The sequence below is a fragment of the Alosa alosa genome, chromosome 24 (assembly GCF_017589495.1).
Source record: "Alosa alosa isolate M-15738 ecotype Scorff River chromosome 24, AALO_Geno_1.1, whole genome shotgun sequence".
Classification (NCBI taxonomy): Eukaryota; Metazoa; Chordata; class Actinopteri; order Clupeiformes; family Clupeidae; genus Alosa; species Alosa alosa.
In genome coordinates, this window is record NC_063212.1 from 27,376,817 (window position 1) to 27,398,257 (window position 21,441).

The following is a 21,441-nucleotide window of genomic DNA, read 5'->3' on the forward strand; positions in this document are numbered from 1 at the left end:
GTTCAAGTAGCATTGATGAGACAGTCACGTTTTTTCCTACACGGTATTATATGGAGAGAAAACATTAGCCTTTGAGTATTTTAGTAGTCAGTTGTAAACAAATAACTATTCTCATGTAACTCTTTTGTAAATGGACTGAAGTTCGCTCTAAATATCTATGTTTACCGATTATGCTAACCGTTAGCATCTCTATGGGATTTCTCATATACATTAGCCATAAGCTAACACATTAGCAGAGACGGTTGATAAAGCTAGCCTACGTGATTGCTCTAAAACAAAACATAGAAGGAAATAACTGAGATGTAGGCTACTCTGTTGGTCGGCTCTTAGTTTTACAGTGAATCCTATGTAAAGTTTTGAAAGGAACTTCAGCTTCAGACTTTCTCTTGGGAAACTGTTAGGCCTATTCATCTTCTCTAATGTAGCTGGCTAGACCATGTCATTGCCACACACACAAGTGGGGGCAGAATTGGAAATGTGTCATAGAGTGACAATGCATTGGTTGATTTGTTAAAAGTCACAGGTTAGGGTTATTGGTTATTATTGTAATGATGCTATTCATAAATAATAAGCTGTAAAGTAACTCAGACTTTAACAAAACAATTTTTAAAGGATATTGACTAATTATCTATCGGTCAAAATCACAAAAAATATCGAGATATTATTTTTTGTCCATATCGCCCACCCCTACTGTATACTACATACAATACTTACTACATCAAAAACTACAATACTGTATACTACAACATCAAATACTACAATACTGTATACTACAACATCAAATACTACTGCAATACATATACTACATCACCCTACAATACCAGGCACTACAACATCAACACGACAATACTGTATACTACTGCAATACATACTACATCAAATACTACAATGTTGTATACTACTACATCAAATACTACAGCATCAAATACTACATACAATACTTACTACATCAAATACTACAATACTGTATACTACTACATCAAATACTACTGCAATACTTGCTACATCAAATACTACAATACTGTATACTACAACATCAAATTCTACAATACTGTATACTACAACATCAAATACTACAATACTGTATACTACATACAATACATACTACATCAAATACTACAATACTGTGTACTACTACATCAAATACTACAATACTGTATACTACATACAATACATACTACATCAAATACTACAATACTGTATACTACAACATCAAATACTACAATACTGTATACTACAACATCAAATACTACAATACTGTATACTACAACATCAAATACTACTGCAATACATACTACATCAAATTCTACAATACTGTATACTACAACATCAAATACTACAATACTGTATACTACAACATCAAATACTACTACAATACATACTACATCAAATACTACAATACTGTGTACTACTGCAATACATACTACATCAAATTCTACAATACTGTATACTCCCATACAGAAAAATAATATATTCACATAAATGCAGCTTGAACATATTCCAGTATAAGCACATCTATGTTAAATAAATATATTTACATCTATGTGAAATACATATATTTCCATGTATGTATCAATATATTTAAAAATATAAGTAAATATTCAATATTGGCCACTTTCTTATATTTTATGCATATAATTAAATATATTTAAATATATGGCAGAAAGAAGCATGATCACATGACCCTTGATGAAGATTCTGATCACATGATCTATATATTTCAGACATATATTTATCTAATATAGTTCATATTCTACTATGGTTTGATATTTTCCGCATTGATCATTAAATATTTCACTTGTGTTTACTTACAATTAACCATAGTATCAGTATAAAGAGGAAGAAACACACAACACTTCTGTTATCTTTTATTCTATTTTATTGAAAATCTTTGTTTTTGTTATGGAACCTCAGTTCTGTCACTTTGGCATTTATTGCCTGGCCCAGCAATCTGAAGTGAGTGTCTGGCCTGGGAACTGCTTCAGGGTGGCCTCTGAATAAGACAGAACATATACAAATAGAACATGCAAAATGTTAGTGACACAAATACAGATGCTAAAATGCGGAAACACTGTTGTGTTATCGCGATAATTGGAGATAAATACAAAGTGAGTTGGAGAGAAAGACATACAAATAAAATATACTCACCAATTATCGTCTTAGTCCTCTCAGGGTCCAGGCATTCCCTCTAAGTGCCTCCTAAAAAATAGCACAATCAATTAGGACCTCAAATAGTTACAGTTTACTAACACAGAAAAGATCTATGAAGGTGAGGCAAAAATGGGAAGCAGTCCACACAGACAGCCTAACACTTTTAAATGAGACAACACAACTAATACACAGAATATATATATACACAGAAGAGAGAAGCACACAGATACACACTGAAAGGAAAAGTTAGTTTCATCCTCAAATTTGTACTAAACTTGTACAACCAAGAAGCTGCTATTTCATTTTCAAGTTAAACATGTACATTTTAATGGAAAAGTTCACATCTGTATGAAAACACTCTACAAACCTTGTTGAATAAAAGCCTTCAGACTCACAACCTCCTCTTGGAGAGCCATTATCGCCACCTCTTCTGTAGGTGGTTGTCAGTTCTTGGTTATCTCCCACAGCTCATACTCATAGAGAGCTCTACCAGCCTTCTCTGAAACCTGCAAGTGAACAGAACAGCATGAATGAGAGTGGCGTTGGTAAAGGGTATACTCGCGTAATATGTAATGTCCTGGGATGTTCCCACTCATGAAGTGTCTCCCATCCGAGACTGCTATCTGAGACTATAGGGAAGCTGTACCAACCATCATAGAACGATATGGTTGTAAAGGTATATGTTCAGTTCACTTTGTGTCCCCAGTAGCTTGAAGCTAATTTCTTGTCATTCAAAAGATCAAAACTACTCAAACAAATGTATAAATTCTCAGAAACAAAAGGTTATGTTCTGCATTCGAAAATAGACCTTTAACAAAAAAGTTATATTCATGAAGTAAACATTAATTTTGATTACCTTTGGTCTATGTGATGAAGCATCAACATTTGTCAGTGAAGCATACTATGGGTTGGGCTTGGGTCGTCTTGGGTCTCAGGTCTTCTGGTCCATCCTCCGATTGTCCTTGATGTAGCTTTCGAGGAGTGTTGCCTCTCTAAAAATGTAAAAAAGGGGTGTCAGTGCTCAAATGCACTACATGACCATACATGGTCCTTTTCAATACAACTTTTACATTTCCATAATTTAGCATGGGTGTGAATGGTTTTGCAAGAATGTCAGTGCACAAAGCATGACAAAGTAGTTTGATAGTGCACAAAAACAACAACTTGCAATACCATTTCCATGAAATTAAGCACAGTACTTGTGTCTTCAATTTCTACACGTCCACTCTAATACTCTCCAGCACATAACGTTACCACATTACATCCTATCTAAAAAAAAAAAAAAGCTAATGTTAGCTCTAAGTGTTGTCCATGATGCAACAATAGCAGCTAGCTAGCTAAACCACAGTGCATAGAATGTCTACACCTTAGGCTAGTAATGTTAACCGTTACATTTTCTGTCTTGCATGACAAATCATAAGATAGGCATAGATAGAAGCTATCAATCTACATGCTAGAGGCAAATATACTACCAAATATGGAAGGGAGACAGGTTAAATTGGTATTTCACTGTCATTACAAGTCGTTTTCATTAATTGTCCAAACGTTTCTCAGTGAATTTATTTTTCAAACCCCTTTCAGGTGTAAAAATATAAAGCTAGCGCTGGATAATTTATGCTAACATTAATGTTACATAAAGTAGCAAAGGTTAGCTTCCAGCTTCCACCAATAATACCATTTTTAATTCGGACATTAACTTCTGCAAATGTTATATGAAAGCAATTTAGCATACAATGAAGATCTCTACTTACCAGCAATTTTGACCACCATGGCTCAAACCGCCAACTACCTCTTGGCTGCCTTCCTCCCCCTCCACCACATGTCGGAGGAACTCCCCATTACCGTGGGTCCATTATTTCCACCGTCTTTAGCGTGTATCGTCACTTAATATCGAATTTCTATACAAACCAAGACGAAGCAGACTCCCTAAAGCGCCAACCACCCACACCATAGGTGTATCTAAATTAATTATGTACCAAAATGACATTTTACGTGACTCAAAGACGGTGTTGTAGCCAAGGCTGCGTGTGTACACAACGGCGGGCTCAGTGGAATTTTTAATTTCGAGGGAATTCTCTGTCTAACCCGTTCGTATTGCCCGTTGAAGCGGTGTAAATAAGCGACCATCGAGTCAGCACTATAACTCAGTGATGCTAAACAAAATCGGATATTTCCAGGCAGTAAATGCTCCGTTAACAAACAAACCAGATTTTTGTTCAAATCCTACACCTATGGCTACTGAAAATGTCAGGAGTTAATTTAGCAAAATGTTATTCTGAAGTGTTAAAAAAACATCGTTGTTTTTAGAATTTCTGAACAAAAGTGGTGATAATTGATTATTCGCGATAGTTTCTAGCAAGATGTTGTCCCATAACGTTAGGAGCCGTTGAAAAAGTCTTCCTCATTAGCGTTAGGTTTTACTAATGCAGTCAGTCGGCAAAATGCTGGTTTTGCCCTCATATTCCCGCCAATCCACTTAACCAGAGCAAGCGTTTTACATTTGGACTAGTAGTGGCTGTTAGTTATGCTATGTAGAACTAGTGAAAAAGTTGCAACATTTTTAAACGTTATTCCAACGACATTTAGAGTACATTGGTAGTGACGACGTATTTTGAAGTTGAAGGTAGCCTTTTTTGTAAACCGCACCCATCACTGCCTGTGTGCAAATAAGTTAATTGAATATATTCACCATATATGTTCATGTAAGATATCCACATATATGTTACATTGCTGGGTCCCACATATACTTGCATATATACATTCTTGTACTATATATGTATTAAATATATTGTAGCCATCTATTTAAATATAAGCTGGATGTAGCTGCATATATGTGAATATATTTCTTCCCTTGATTTTTCTGTATGAGCTATATCAAATATTACAATACTGTATACTACAACATCAAATACTACAATATTGTATACTACTACATCAAATACTACAATACTGTATAGTACAACATCAAATCAAAATGTATACTACATACAATACAATACTCAAATACTACAATACTGTGTAAATACAATACATACTACATCAAATTCTACAATAATGTATACTACATACAATACATACTACATCAAATACGACAATACTGTGTACTACTACATCAAATACTACAATGTTGTATACTACTACATCAAATACTACTACATCAAATACTACAATACTGTATACTACATACAATACATACTACATCAAATACTACAATACTGTGTACTACTACATCAAATACTACAATACTGTATACTACAACATCAAATACTACTGCAATACATACTGCATCAAGAGTACAATACTGTATACTACAAACATCAAAACTGTATACTACACTTCAAATACTACAATACCATACTACAACATCAAACTACTGCAATGCATTTCTCTACATCATTCTACAATAATGTATGCTACATCAAACATACTACATCAAATAACAATGTTGTATACTACTACATCCAAATACTACAACATCATACAATGCTTACTACATCAAATGCTACAGCATCAAATGCTACGTATACAATACTTACTACATCAAATACTACAATACTGTATACAACATCAAATACTACTGCACAGTACTTACTACATCAAATACTACAAACTGTATACTCACAACCAAATTTACAATAATTGTATTTACAACATCAAATACTACTGCAATACATGCTACATCAAATACTACAATGCTGTATACTACAATCCAAATTCTACAATGCTGACATACTACAACATCAAATACTACTGCAATACATACTACATCAATACTGTATTCTACAACACAAATACTACACACTGTATACTACTACAACATCCAAATTCTACTGTGTAATACATCAAATATCATAATGATACTACAACATCAAAATACTACAATGCTGTATGCTACATTACAATGCATACTACATCAAATGCTACAATACTGTGTGTGCTACTACATCAAATGCTACAATGCTGTATGCAGCATCAAATGCTGCTGCAATGCATGCTACATCCCAAGTTACAATGCTGTATGCTACAACATCAAATGCACTACAATGCTGTATGCTACAACTTCAAAATACTACAATGCTGTATGCTACTGACATCAAAATGCTACTGCAGTACATGCTACGTCAAAATTCTGCAATGCTGTATGCCTGACATCAAATGCTACAATGCTGTATGCTACGACATCCAAATGCTGCTGCAATGCTTACTACATCAAGGATTCTGCAATGCTGTATGCTACGACATCGAATGCTACTACAGTATATGCTACGTCAAATGCTACCGTGCCATGCTTCATCAAATACTACAATACATACTACATCAAATACTACAATACTGTATACTACAACTGGTATATCTACTGTTTTATCATTTTGAGGGGTAAAGTCATGGAATATCATATAATTTTGTTGTAGCAGTTTTGACTTGCCAAAATACATTAATGTAAATATATTTCCACTCATTCTGTCACTTCCCAACACTGCAGTGGGCATCTGGTCTGATTAATGCCTTATTAAACTTATTAACACTGCAGTGGGCATCTGGTCTGATTAATGCCTTATTAAACTTATTAACACTGCAGTGGGCATCTGATCTGATTAATGCCTTATTAAACGTATTAACACTGCAGTGGGCATCTGATCTGATTAACACTGCAGTGGGCATCTGATCTGATTAATGCCTTATTAAACTTGTTAACACTGCAGTGGGCATCTGATCTGATTAATGCCTTATTAAACTTGTTAACACTGCAGTGGGCATCTGATCTGATTAACACTGCAGTGGGCATCTGATCTGATTAACACTGCAGTGGGCATCTGATCTGATTAATGCCTTATTAAACTTGTTAACACTGCAGTGGGCATCTGATCTGATTAATGCCTTATTAAACTTGTTAAACACTGCAGTGGGCATCTGATTCGATTAATTCCTTATTAAACTTGTTAAACACTGCAGTGGGCATCTGATCTGGATTAATGCCTTGTATTAAACTTGTTAAACACTGCAGTGGGCATCTGATCTGATTAATTCCTTATTAAACTTGTTAAACACTGCAGTGGGCATCTGATCTGATTAATGCCTTATTAAACTTGTTAAACACTGCAGTGGGCATCTGATCTGATTAATTCCTTATTAAACTTGTTAAACACTGCAGTGGGCATCTGATCTGATTAATGCCTTATTAAACTTGTTAAACACTGCAGTGGGCATCTGATCTGATTAATGCCTTATTAAACGTATTAACACTGCAGTGGGCATCTGATCTGATTAACACTGCAGTGGGCATCTGATCTGATTAACACTGCAGTGGGCATCTGATCTGATTAACACTGCACCAACACTCTCCTTTGTCCTCCTCTCTTCACTCTATTCACCTCTTTCTCTGTCTATCTTTCCCCTTTTACACCCCCCTCCATCCCTCTCTCTCTCCCTCCCCCCTCTCCGCCCCTCTCTCCCTCCATCCCTCTCCCTCTTCATCCCTCTCTCCCTCCATCCCTCTCTCTCCTTCTCTCTCTCTCTCCTTCTCTCTCTCTCTCTCTCTCTCTCTCTCTCTCTCTCTCTTCTGGTCTCAGAATCTGAGTCAGTGGGTTCTGAGTGTGAAGAAGAACTACAGGAAGAACGTGGCCTATCACAACTGGAGACACGCCTTCAACACCGCTCAGTGCATGTTCGCTGTGCTGCGCTCTGGGAAACTACAGGTCAGTCTTTACACACTGCACGCACGCACACACACACACACGCACACACACACACAATGTCCTACTGCTGTAATAGTATTGTGACTGTCTGTGTGTGTGTGTGTGTGTGTGTGTGTGTAGAATAAGATGAGTGAGTTGGAGATCTTGGCCCTGATGATTGCGACTCTCAGCCACGACCTGGACCACCGAGGGGTCAACAACTCCTACATAAAGAGGTACGTGTGTGTGTGTGTGTGTGTGTGTGAGAGTAAAAGCTTTGTTTGTGTGTGTGTTGAGAGTACAAGCTTTGTTTGTTTTCTGTGTGTGTGTGTGTCGAGAGTAAAAGCTTTGTTTGTGTGAGTGTGTGTGTGTGTGTGTGTGTGTGTCGAGAGTAAAAGCTTTGTTTTTGTTTTTGTGAGTGTGTGTGTGTGTGTGTGGAGAGTAAAAGCTTTGTTTGTGTGCGTGTGTGTGTGTGTGTGTCTCCAGGAGTGAGCACCCTCTCGCCCAGCTGTACTGCCACTCCACTATGGAGCATCACCACTTTGACCAGTGCCTTATGATCCTCAATAGCCCAGTAAGTACACACACACGCCTTATGCTCCTCAATAGCCCAGTAAGTACACACACACACACACACGCCTTATGATCCTCAATAGCCCAGTAAGTACACACACACACACACACACGCCTTATGATCCTCAATAGCCAAGTAAGTACACACACACACACCTTATGATCCTCAATAGCCCAGTAAGTACACACACACGCCTTATGATCCTCAATAGCCCAGTAAGTACACACACACGCCTTATGATCCTCAATAGCCCAGTAAGTACACACACACACACACACACACACACACGCCTTATGATCCTCAATAGCCCAGTAAGTACACACACACACACACACACGCCTTATGATCCTCAATAGCCCAGTAAGTACACACACACACACACACACGCCTTATGATCCTCAATAGCCCAGTAAGTACACACACACACTGCAGGTATCTGTCCCAGCCGTCTTATCTACTCATGGGCATAATACTGCTGAGTGAAGGTCTTTTGCGTTACTCTGTTACTTTGATCTGACTCTTCCACACACACTCTCTCTCTTCCTCTCTCTCTCCCTCCCATCCCCCCCTCTCTCTCTCCCTCCCATCCCCCTCTCTCTCTCTCTCTCTCTCTCTCTCCTCTCTCCTCCCGTCCCCTCTCTCTCTCCCTCTCTCTCCCTCTCTCTCCCTCCATCCCCCTCTCTCTCTCTCCCTCTCTCTCTCCCTCTCTCTCCCTCTCTCTCCCCTCTCTTCCTCTCTCTCCCTCCATCCCCCTCTCTCCCTCTCTCTCTCCTCTCTCCCTCTCTCTCTCTCTCTCTCCCTCTCTCTCCCTCTCTCTCCCCTCTCTCTCTCTCCCTCTCTCTCTCCCATCCCCCCTCTCCTCTCTCTCCTCTCTCCTCCCATCCCCCTCTCTCTCTCTCTCTCTCTCTCTCTCTCTCTCTCTCTCTCTCTCTCTCCCTCTCTCTCCCTCTCCCTTCTTCTTTCTTTCTCAGGGCAGCCAGGTCCTGAGTGGTCTGTCTCTAGAAGAGTACAAGGCCACTCTGAAGATGATTGAGAAGGCCATCCTGGCCACCGATCTGGCTCTCTACATGAAGTAGGTGCCACAAGGCTGCCTGTCTGTCTGTCCGTCTGTCTGTCTGCCTGTGTGTCTGTCTGACTGCCTGCCTGGCTCTCTACATCAAGTAGGTGCCACTTGGTTGCCTGTCTATTCTGTCTGTCCATCTGTCTGTCTGTCTATTTTGAAGCTTATCTGACTAGGTGATGTCAACTCATGTTTCCAATTCACCCCTCCCAAGCCCCCCACCCCACACACACACACACGCACACCTTTAGGGCAGGTGAGTGTGTCAGAGGCAGCTGCCTCAAAGAGTGTGAGAGTCCCAAAGATGGCTGATTTATAAATTCTTATTATTCTTAATTATCCTAATAGTCTAGCACAGAGATGCATGATGCAGTAATCATCATAATACTTTAACCAGTGTTGTGTGTAACGTGTTACAGTAACGTGTATAATAACCATCACAATACTCAAATCAGCGTTACAGTAACGTGTATAATAACCATCACAATACTCTAACCAGTGTTGTGTGTAACGCGTTACAGTAACCAGGGGCGTAGATTTACGTGGGGACCGAAGGACGTGTCCACACCAATGTCAAATTATGACTGAAATGCTCAACATACTCTACACAAAAGTTCAATCATTTCTCACTTCAGTGCTGCGGATCATCTCGCGACAGATCGTGTAATGTGCAGTAGCCTATAAGGGTAAATATCGCTGATTTGAAGTTACCTATAATAACTACCAGTGAGCACAGTCTCCCCGCGCAGCATGGCACTGGCAGCTTCAGCTTCACTACAAGGCATATAAAGTATGTCCAAATTCACCCATTCTTCTCTGTTGAACTCCTCGAGAAGTAGGCTACTCATCACACATGTGTCACATGAAAGAGCCTTTTCTCAGCTTTTGAACGGTGCTAGCTAGCCACTGTTTGCTGTGATAAACAGTTCACGAGACTTCGAGATGTAATAGTATTCTTCTGCGCCCATCTCCACATCCATTTGTCTTGGTGGAATATCAAGACACCAGGGCTCTTCACCATGCCCAAGCAGGGCCGGACTTCTACTGGCCCTTTAAAAAAATGTAGGCCTAATCTCTAGGCGCATGAGCTGTTCTCCATTCTTGCATCCTCTGTTGCTTTAGTCTGCAGCCACTGCACCTCAGCCCATTGAACAAGTTAGGCTACATTAATTCATTACATTAGTACATAAGCTGAACGTAGTGCCATAGTTTTAGTTTCAACTTAAATTGCCACGCGTTGGGTTTTATGTACTAGCCTACTAATATTTAACAGGGTTGCACCACACAAAATAGTTTCTGTCAAGAATATCAAAAAAACACGGGCACAATTTCATAAAACTTGGTGGAAAGGTGGAGCAGATCCGACTCAAAGTATTTCTATATAGTAGCCTGGCTATTGCCCGATGTCCTTCATTTCTTCACGCCTTACAACATAAACAAATGCAATTATAGTCTAGTGAAGTCAGAAATTAGCCCGCCTTAAAGGCCTCTTGGAAATAATGTGGCATAACATTAAATGCGCACTCAATTGCGATTTGTAGCAAAAGTATCACTGATAGCGAAGGTAAATTGCATATTTGTAAATGTGACAACGGCAAAACGTTTTGTGGTTAAAATGAATCGAGACTATATAATGACCAAAGAAAGTAAAGGAGATGATTTGCACCTCCGTTCACCAAATAAAGGCCGTGGTTGTGTTTCTACAGTATGTTGGCACAAAACGTAATTTCTGTCAGAAACCAAGTAGGCTAAGCGTTTTCATTGTCATCGCGGAACTATGGCGATGCCCATGTTCAGTAGGCTATGTTTTTCATTTATTCAAGCAGTGACATAGGTTTAATGCATGGGGTAACGTGAGGTGCGTCAGAAAAAAGATGGGCCTGTCCCTCTCAAAACATGTTAAAATAGTGTGATTAGCAACCAGAAAATGGGGGGTTAGTGACGTGTATAATAACCATTACAATACTCTAACCAGTGTTGTGTGTAACGCATTACAGTAACGTGTATAATAACCATCACAATACTCTAACCAGTGTTGTGTGTAACGCGTTACAGTAACATGTATAATAACCATCACAATACTCTAACCCAGTGGTTCCCAAACTTTTAACAGGCATGTACCCCCTGAGACATTATGATCTTCCGGAGTACCCCCAACACCACCAATTGTTAACAAGTTTTTTCAAAATTGTTTTATTAATATTTATTTTTATCAATTTTGTCGAGAATAGTGAATAGGATCATAAACATATGATACAAATCTCATCAATAGTCAACATATGATAGGTCTACAAATGTGCTGAATATAATGATTTTAAATAGATCTGCACCTAATCTCACACACAGTCGTCTTGTTGAATGCAGTGATCTTATCTGCTAGGTGCTTGTCTTTGCCTTGTAACTGGAGATTTAACTCATTGAGCTTTCCAAATATATCGCTAAGATAGGCCAGCTTAGCCAAGAAATGTTCATTAGTTAACCTGCTTGCAGATTCAAAACATAAGCTCTTCCTCCAAGAAGAGGCGACTCGGAGCAAACACGCGACAGCACTTTTTACCTCGGGAAAGCCACCTTGCCCCTCGCTGTGAAACAGTACAGCATTTTGGTCAGCTCCCATCTCCTCTCAAAGTGCGGAGAATAGACACGCTTTTAAGGGCGGGTCTTGATGAAATTCACCACTCTCACAAAAACCTCGATTCAAAATCTCATTCAGCCAATTCGGGACCTGGGTCTAGGCTACAAAAAAACAAATTAACTAAGCTGCCTTGACACAAGTGCTTCCCTATGAATAACAGTGGGATAGAGAAACGCTTGAAAAGCTTAGATCTTTTCGGTTGCTACCTGGGTAGACCCCAGTTTGACAAAACGTTTGTAAAAGTAACATAATACTTTTTCGGACTTAGATCTTTTACTGAAAATTTGATAATGACACGTAGTTCCTTTTTCAATTTGCCGCAACGTTACTTTCCCCAGGGACAGATTTGACAGCAACAATACCTTCTCAGCTGCGCACTTGCGCGATAGTCATGAGCGCCACACGGTACGTGACAGAGGCTGGTAGCATGAAGAGCAATCATAGCAAGCGAGACGACAACCCTAACTATTGAGGGATGAAGGTATTCACATTACTTCAAACTCGTTGAAACTAAGGGGAGGAATGTGAATGTAAGGTGTACACTGTGCCCTGGCGAGAAACTTGTGCCCACTGCCCTTAACTCAGCTGCCAACCTCACTTGTGCCCACTGCCCTTAACTCAGCTGCCAACCTCACTTGTGCCCACTGCCCTTAACTCAGCTGCCAACCTCACTGCCCTTAACTCAGCTGCCAACCTCACTTGTGCCCACTGCCCTTAACTCAGCTGCCAACCTCACTTGTGCCCACTGCCCTTAACTCAGCTGCCAACCTCACCAAGCATTTGAAAGGAAAACATGCTAACATGAAGCTTGTAGCTTAAGATCCCCGGGGAAATGAAGCTATGTCAAGTCCAAGGTTTTCATCATGTTGTTCCTAAGCCTATTGATACGATTTGTACTAGCTTTGCAATAATTTGGGGTAGGCTGTTTTCTAATAAAGGCTATAACAGGGGTTTACATTACACATATACAATATGCTACTCTTTAACAACCGCTTTATGAATATCTATATGATATCTACATCCGTTCTGATTAAAAACACATGGCCTGTAGTCTACAAACATGCATTGGGTTCTGATTACAAACACATGGCCTGTATTCTACAAACATGCATTGGGTTCTGATTAAAAACACATGGCCTGTAGTCTACAAACATGCAGTGGGTTCTGATTACAAACACATGTAGTCTACAAACATGCATTGGGTTCTGATTACAAACACATGTAGTCTACAAACATGCAGTGGGTTCTGATTAAAAACACATGTAGTCTACAAACATGCATTGGGTTCTGATTAAAAACACATGGCCTGTAGTCTACAAACATGCATTGGGTTCCTCAAAATCCCACGGCACACACACCACTTTTCCTCACCGCACAGAACACACACACATACTCTCTCTCTCACACAGACACACACACACACATACACACACCTCACTTTTCTTCACGGCACTGTAGTGCGCACCGATTGAGAACCGCTCTAACACACACACACCCTCTCAATTCAATCTCTCTCTCTCTCCCTCTCTCTCTCTCAGGAAGCGGGGGGAGTTCTTTGATCTGGCCCACAGCAATGAGTTTGAGTGGGAGGATGGCAATCACAGGGAGCTGCTCAGGTGAGTGTGTGTGTGTGTGTGTGTGTGTGTGTACACGTGCTGAATCAGTAGGTGAGAATGTTGTGTCTAATGTCTGACAGGAGTGTGTGTGTGTACACGTGCTGAATCAGTAGGTGAGAATGTTGTGTCTGATGTCTGACAGGAGTGTGTGTGTGTACACGTGCTGAATCAGTAGGTGAGAATGTTGTGTCTGATGTCTGACAGGAGTGTGTGTGTGTACACGTGCTGAATCAGTAGGTGAGAATGTTGTGTCTGATGTCTGACAGGAGTGTGTGTGTGTACACGTGCTGAATCAGTAGGTGAGAATGTTGTGTCTAATGTCTGACAGGAGTGTGTGTGTGTACATGTGCTGCTGGATCAGTAAGTTAGAATGTTGAGTCTGATGTCTGACAGGGTGTGTGTGTGTGTGTGCTGGATCAGTAAGTGAGAATGTTGAGTCTGATGTCTGACAGGAGTGTGTGTGTGTGTCTGTGTGTGTGCTGGATCAGTAAGTGAGAATGTTGAGTCTGATGTCTGACAGGAGTGTGTGTGTGTGTGTATACGCATCAGAGGCGGACAGAGTACACAGCTTCATTACTTGAATAAAAGTAGATACCCTTTGCTAAATTTTACTCAAGTACAAGTAAAAGTACAACAGTCAGATGTCTACTTAAGTAAAAGTACTGAAGTACTTGTTTTTAAAAATACTTGAGTATCAAGAATACAAGAGTACATTTTCTAAATATTGCATTACTACTGCCACAGTGCTTACATTTATGTACAGAAACGTCCTACATGGAATTATGAAAAATTTTAATGTTAATACCTTGGAGAATGTAAAATTAATTGGAAGTAAAATCAATCATACATATTTCAAATACAAAATACTATTTTGTAATTGAAGCGAAAAACTATCATTAACTTGTTCAGAAAATTGAAATAGTCTGGCGAGGTGGGGCCACAGGTTGGCACATTCCCGGGATGGACCTGCTGGGCGTCTTCATCCATTGTTTAGATCCATGGTTTAAGTCTCTTATCTAAATCTGACCATGGAGTTGACTTTGGCGGAAAGCTGAAGGTGATTGCTGATAGGCTGTCCCAATCAGTGGCGGCTGCACAATCCAATCACGTTTGAGAGGGAAACAACAAATTGAGGGTTTTCTAGATTTTTCTTTTTTCCTTTTTTTTTAGAAGTAGTAACGGGTACTCACGGTTATGGATAGAAATGTAGTGCAGTAAAGAGTACAATATTTGCCTCTCAAATGTACTTGAGTAAAGTCATGAGTACTCCCCAAAAATGATACTCGAGTAAAGTACAGATTCCTCAAAATTGTACTCAAGTACTGTCCTCAAGTAAATGTCCGGCTCTGGTACGCATGTGCTGGATCAGTAGGTGAGAATGTTGAGTCTGATGTCTGACAGGAGTGTGTGTGTGTGTGCTGGATCAGTTAAGTGAGAATGTTGAGTTTGATGTCTGACAGGAGTGTGTGTGTGTGTGTGTGTGTGTGAGTGAGTGTGTGTGTGTGTATGTGCGTGTGCGTGTACGCATGTGCTGGATCAGTAAGTGAGAATGTTGAGTCTGATGAGGCGTGGCTCCCCTCTGCAGGTCCATGTTGATGACGGCTTGTGACATCTCTGCCATCACCAAACCCTGGCCAGTCCAGAAGAAGGTGAGTCCCCTGTTACCGGCAACCACTTCACACACCAGTTAATGAGATAACGACTAACCTGGCCTGTTACCGGCAACCACTTAACACACCAGTTAATGAGATAACGACTAATCACTTAACACATTCGGACTAGAGTTACGGTGCACTCACATTACACACGAGTTAGCGTTAGTTAACTAGTGAATAACTAACCTGGTCTGTTAAAATGAGAGTGAGTTCTACAATTTATCCGCATCAGTTCAAGTTTAATGACTAACCTAACCTGTTCTGAACAGGGTCACTTGTATCAGTCAGAATTTTCTTACAGGAGTTAACAGAAGTCAGATAAATAAATATTGTCTCGGCTTCGTCCTTTGTTTTCACATGAGAAAACTATTGAAGTTATTAATTACCAGTGTAATTGGCTAATTCACTCCCTCACTCTCCACCCCAAGCTGGTGTATGGTGAGCGCTCTGGCGCATAATGGCTGCCTGCATCATCAGGTGGGGGCTCCACATTAGTGGTGGTTAGTGAGGTTCCTGCTTCACTATGAAGCACTTTGAGTGTGGAGAAAAGCACTATGTAAATGTAATGTGTTTGTTTTTGTTTGTATTGGGCTAAATAATTACATCTTGTGCTGTTTGAGGCTGGGTTTCCTGTGTTGATTGCCCTGAACCACCCACACACACACACAACACACACACATACACACACAAACACAACCCCCACCCACACACATCCACACACACACACACAGCACAGATGCAGCTAGGCCCTGCCGCACTCCGCTGATTGGAGTTTATTAACGGGCACTTTGGTGGCCCCAGTCCTTCATTCGTTTACGGCTCTCATCGCCAGATTGGGCAGAGCAGAGAACTGGTCACTCTGCTCAAGGTCACTCAGCTGCAGGAGACCAAAGAGGAGAGGCTCAAATTACGTAGCTGTTCATCTGCATTACGGAGCTGTTCATCTGCATTACGGAGCTGTTCATCTGCATTACGTAGTTGTTCATCTTGCTTTTGCGTTTCAGATAGCTGAGCTGGTGGCCACGGAGTTCTTTGAGCAAGGAGACAAGGAGAGAAGAGAGTTGAACATCGAGCCCATCGTGCGTACCTTTACTGTCTAGTTATGTTATAGTGTTGAATCTAGATGAACACTGAGCCCATCGTGCGTACCTTTACTGTCTAGTTATGTTATAGTGTTGAATCTAGATGAACACTGAGCCCATCGTGCGTACCTTTACTGTCTAGTTATGTTATAGTGAACACTGAGCATCGTGCGTACCTTTACTGTCTAGTTATGTTATAGTGTTGAATCTAGATGAACACTGAGCATCGTGCACCTATACTGTCTAGTGTTGAATCTAGATGAACACTGAGCCCATCATGCGGACCTATCCTGTCTAGTTACATATCAATTTACTGATGATGTTATAGTGTTAAATCTAGATGAACACTGAGCATCGTGCACCTATACTGTCTAGTGTTGAATCTAGATGAACACCGCAAAAACTGCTTATCTAACCAAGTGTTTTTAATCTTACGTTCAAAAAATTTAGTTGGTATTGTTTTTATTATAAAGGGACTTACCTAGCGCTTTCTCGTAAAATCAGTTGACTTAATTTAATAACAGTTTGACTTCTTTTAAGATGTCTTATCCTGAAAACAAGCAAATTTGTCTGCCAGTGTGTTGAGTAAATTTGTCTTGATAAGACTCCTTAAAATAAGTCTTTTCTCAAATAAAGTAAAAATTATCTTTCGAGAGAGCGCTAGGTAAGTCTTTTCATACTAAAAACAATACCAAATAGATTTTTTGATAAATTAATATGATTAATATAATAACACTTGGTTAGATTTTATTTTTTGCAGTGAGGGTGTTTGTTTTTGCGTGTCTGTGTGTATGCTGCATGTATGTTGTATGTACGTTCTTGGATGATGTTTGTCTCTGTGTGTTAGTTTCGCACACACACAAACAAACTATCATATTAACATTCTTATCCGTCAGGACCTGATGAACCGGGAGAAGCGTGATAAGATCCCCAGCATGCAGGTGTCCTTCATCGATGGCATCTGCACTCAGCTCTATGAGGTGAGCAGCTCACACTAGCACCCACACCTAAAACCCCCAAACAAAGCCGACACTAGAAATCCCCAAAATGAAACCAACACCAAACACCCCCAAAATGAAACCAACAACAAACACCCCCAAAATGAAACCCACAACACACGAGTGCTTCACCCATCTCAGCGGTCCCTCACACAGAGACTGCACAGAAAGTGTCTACTCAGCTGCAGTGATGACACGGTAACTAACCCAACACCAGAAACCCCCAAACTAGCAGATTCAGTCCCAAACTAGCAGCACCAGTCCCAAACTAGCATCTCCAGTCCCAAACTAGCGTCTCGCCTCTCCAGTTCCAAACTAGCGGATCCATCCAACACCAGAGACCCCCAAACTAACCCAACACCAGAAACCCCCAAACAAAGCTAACACCAGAAACTCCCAAAAGAAGCACTTCCCAAATTAACACCACAGCACTAAAGCACCCAGCAGCATCAGTTCCACAAGTTTCAAGTGACCCCAAAAAAGCCAGTCCCAAGCTAGCAGATCCAGTCCAAAACTAGCGTCTCCAGTCCCAAACTAGCGTCTACAGTCCCAACCTAGCAGCACCAGTCCCAAACTAGCGGATCCAGTAACAAACTAGCGTCTACAGTCCGAAAACTAGTGTCTCCAGTTCCAAACTAGCGGCACCAGTCCCAAACTAGCGGATCCAGTAACAAACTAGCGTCTACAGTCCGAAAACTAGTGTCTCCAGTTCCAAACTAGCGGCACCAGTCCCAAACTAGCGGATCCAGTTCCAAGCTAGCGGCTGCGCTTCCTAAACTTGCCTTGTGTAACCAGCACTCACCATGCCTGTGCCTCTTCCATAAACACATATAGTGTAAACATAGTTACACCTGCTACTGTTGCTCAGCAACGTTGAGTATCATCATAGAGCATGCGGTCACTAAGGTACCAAGTCCAGAGCCTGACACAGTGTTACTCTTTCTCCCTCTCTCAGACACTGTCGGGCCTGTCTGAGGACTGCCTCCCCCTGCTGGAGGGCTGCAGGAAGAACAGGCAGAACTGGCAGCTGTTGGCGGAGCAGGGCGACGAGGCTGACCTCATCAACGGCTCCCTGTGAGACATGCACGGGGGGCAGGGGTCACACTCGATACGCACGACCCGAGAGTGTGTTTGTGTCTGTTTACTCCACAGGGCATATTCCTGTTCCACAGGGCGTGTTCCGATTCCCCAAGTTCCACAGGGCGTGTTCCGATTCCCCAAGTTCCACAGGGCGTGTTCCGATTCCCAAAGTTCCACAGAGTGTGTTCCTATTCCCTTGTCCACGTTCCTTTGACCCTCCAAGGGCATGTTCAACATGGTCCAACTCCACACGATCACATTCCTTTGGGCATGTTCACCTCCCTCCAGCAGTGCACCCTCTTGCCCTTTCCCATCCCCCACAACCAGGACACCCGCTCAGTCCCGACCTGATCGGCACCAGAGAGGACCCGATTGGACCCACCGCGAGACTGACAGCCCGCCCCCCCAAAACCCCCCAACCCCACTAAGAGGTGGCATTGACACTAAGCTTTATTTATTGCCATAGTTTTATTTTTTAAACTGTAAGTTTGTGCAGTTCACTTTCACAGGTAGCTGACAGGGAAGTTATTTATACATTTAAGAATGTTTACACACACACATAGCACAACATTTCAGAATGTTTACACACACACACACAGCATCGTCCACACTGTAGCAGCAGCTAGGAGTACCCAAGAGGGCATGTCCATACACACGTCTGTGTGTGTGTGTGTGTGTGTGTATGTTAACATTCTACATACACCGTTGTGTGTGTATGTTAGATTACAGTGTAACAGTGTAGCAGGTAGGTACACCCTAGTGTGCATGTGCACACACATCTGAGTGTGTTTGTGTGTGCGTGTGAACACCGGTCTAAACACACACATATCTGTGTGTATGTATGTTAGTAACACTTTTCATGAGAAAGACTGTTTTTTGTTTGTCACTTTACTGTGCCACATACGTCTTATATTAACATTTATTATCTATAAAACACATGAAGTGGCCTTCCAGACGAGAACATGTGACAACACGTTTGCTTCATTCAGCCGAATCTAAAGATTAGGGACGAATCCCAGCCAAATACGGACCAGAATCTAAAGCAGATTAGGGACGAATCCCAGCCAAATACGTACCAGAATCCTCTACTGCCTGACAACCAAAACTAAACATGACCAACGCAGTCTTCAGTCAGTCAGTAGCAGAGATTTCCACTTGACAGAGGACGCCAGCAATCAGGTGTTTGCCATGTCAATCACAGCAAAACCAGAGTGAGAGTGCGTGTGCGCGCGAGTGTGTGCACGTGTGTGTGTGCTCCATCTCTGGTGAGGCATAAAACAGTTCACAGGTCGGCCGCTCTTTTACACTCGTCTCTCAGCAGGTGTTGCCTATTCAGTCACTGTGTGTGTGCGTACACATGTGCTTACACAGGTGGGGGATGCTAAAGTGTGCTCCCATTCACACACACGCGGGCGACCGTTTGATGTCCCTGAATGAGGTCTAAACAAGTCGCAGTGAAGCAGGCAGGCACCAGGGAAACCAGCTCTCTGTGATCAATGCCAACGTGATTACCAAATAAGAACACATTTGTTCATTCAGTCTCTGTGTGAATATGTGTGTGTGAGAGAACATGAACAATACTATTTCTGAAGCCATGACAGCTGTAAGGCAACATTAGAGCACTATTTCTGTGTGTGTATGTGTGTGTAACAGCTGTAAGGCAACATTAGAGCACTATTTCTGTGTGTGTATGTGTGTGTAACAGCTGTAAGGCAACATTAGAGCACTATTTCTGTGTGTGTAACAGCTGTCAGGCAAATGCAAAAGGACCCAAACTGAAGCCATAACAGAAGTGACGCATGTCTATTTTTATACACAATGGAGGGAACAGACCACACACACTCTGGTTCTCTGGCAAACACTGCTTTGGTCTAAATTTAGACCAAACGTATCCAGAACGGTTCTACACCAGACCAAACCAGTGCTGTATCCAAAACTGTCTAAACCAGACCAAAATGGTTCCACGCCAGACCAAGAAGGGTTCTGGACAGGTTCCGTACCCTGGAAGGGTTCCCCTCAGGCTGATGTTCTCACATGTTCTCCTGGAAGCTCTGTCTCTTGGAGCTGCTGCACTTTGTAGAGGGCTGTCACTAGGGCTGCTATTTTCTACTGAACTTTTCCAGAGCCTTTATTTATGAACCTGTCAAATGTTTTTTCTCTTTTTAAACATACAAAACTGCAGCGTGTATGTGTGGTCATTATTGTGTTGTTGTGTGACTGGATGAACACACACACACCTCACTCCAGACTATCTAATCCACCACAGTATGGCGATCGGTAGCAAAAACGGGGTTCTCAGGTGGTTTTTGGTTCCAAGGACACCTTTTGGGGGCGAATCTTCTGATTCTTCCGGTCCAATCAGCGCAGGGCTGTTTGAGATCCGTGCACACACCAGACACCAACCACACACACACCACAGTTTACTAAATCAGGCATACTATGCAGTACCGAGGGGTTACTAGATCAGACATACTATGTTGTCTATTTACCAAATATAAAACAGGTTTCTTCTTTACACCTCTAGAACCCTCTGGCCCCACCTAACTGAAACCAGAGACTTTCTAATGAGACACAGCACTCAAAAAATCCTCCATAGAAATGCATGGGGTTAGTTTGTAACGCCAATATGGAAGTTTTCTACACATATCACACTCCTTCCTCGGCAAAGCGTCGACATGTAAATACATTGAGCCAATCATGTGGTGTGATGTGAATACATTGAGCCAATCATATGGTGTGTTGTGAAGACATCTTCCCAATCATGTGTTGTGAACTCACCGCTGGAGCAAGATTGGTGTCGTGAAGCCTTGCGCACGCGCAGTTCTGCCAAATAGGATGCCGGTTGAGTGCTTAAAAAGCGTTGCAATATGGCCGCCGAGTGGAGGGACTTGCCTAAAAGGACTTTGCTTAAACTC

General features: G+C 41.5%; 1 protein-coding gene and 1 long non-coding RNA gene across 7 annotated transcripts in view; one reads left to right on the top strand and one right to left on the bottom strand.

Moving 5' to 3' along the window:
- pde5ab (phosphodiesterase 5A, cGMP-specific, b) overlaps positions 1-20,705 on the top strand; it is a 107,264-nt gene extending 86,559 nt beyond the window's left edge. For all 6 annotated transcript variants that reach the window (XM_048236576.1, XM_048236571.1, XM_048236573.1 and 3 more), the window contains exons 14-22: positions 7,722-7,847; positions 7,968-8,062; positions 8,313-8,400; positions 9,372-9,472; positions 13,634-13,711; positions 15,297-15,360; positions 16,371-16,445; positions 17,345-17,428; positions 18,402-20,705. In XM_048236576.1, coding sequence (XP_048092533.1) covers positions 7,722-7,847; positions 7,968-8,062; positions 8,313-8,400; positions 9,372-9,472; positions 13,634-13,711; positions 15,297-15,360; positions 16,371-16,445; positions 17,345-17,428; positions 18,402-18,524 — 834 coding nt within the window. In that variant the 3' untranslated portion in view covers positions 18,525-20,705. The remainder of the gene's footprint in view (positions 1-7,721; positions 7,848-7,967; positions 8,063-8,312; positions 8,401-9,371; positions 9,473-13,633; positions 13,712-15,296; positions 15,361-16,370; positions 16,446-17,344; positions 17,429-18,401) is intronic.
- LOC125289622 lies at positions 1,892-3,093 on the bottom strand. Its single transcript, XR_007192658.1, has 4 exons — positions 3,008-3,093; positions 2,519-2,657; positions 2,149-2,199; positions 1,892-1,993 (listed from the first exon to the last, which is right to left on the bottom strand). It is a non-coding gene; the product is annotated as an uncharacterized LOC125289622 (long non-coding RNA).
- Positions 20,706-21,441: the final 736 nt, after the last annotated feature.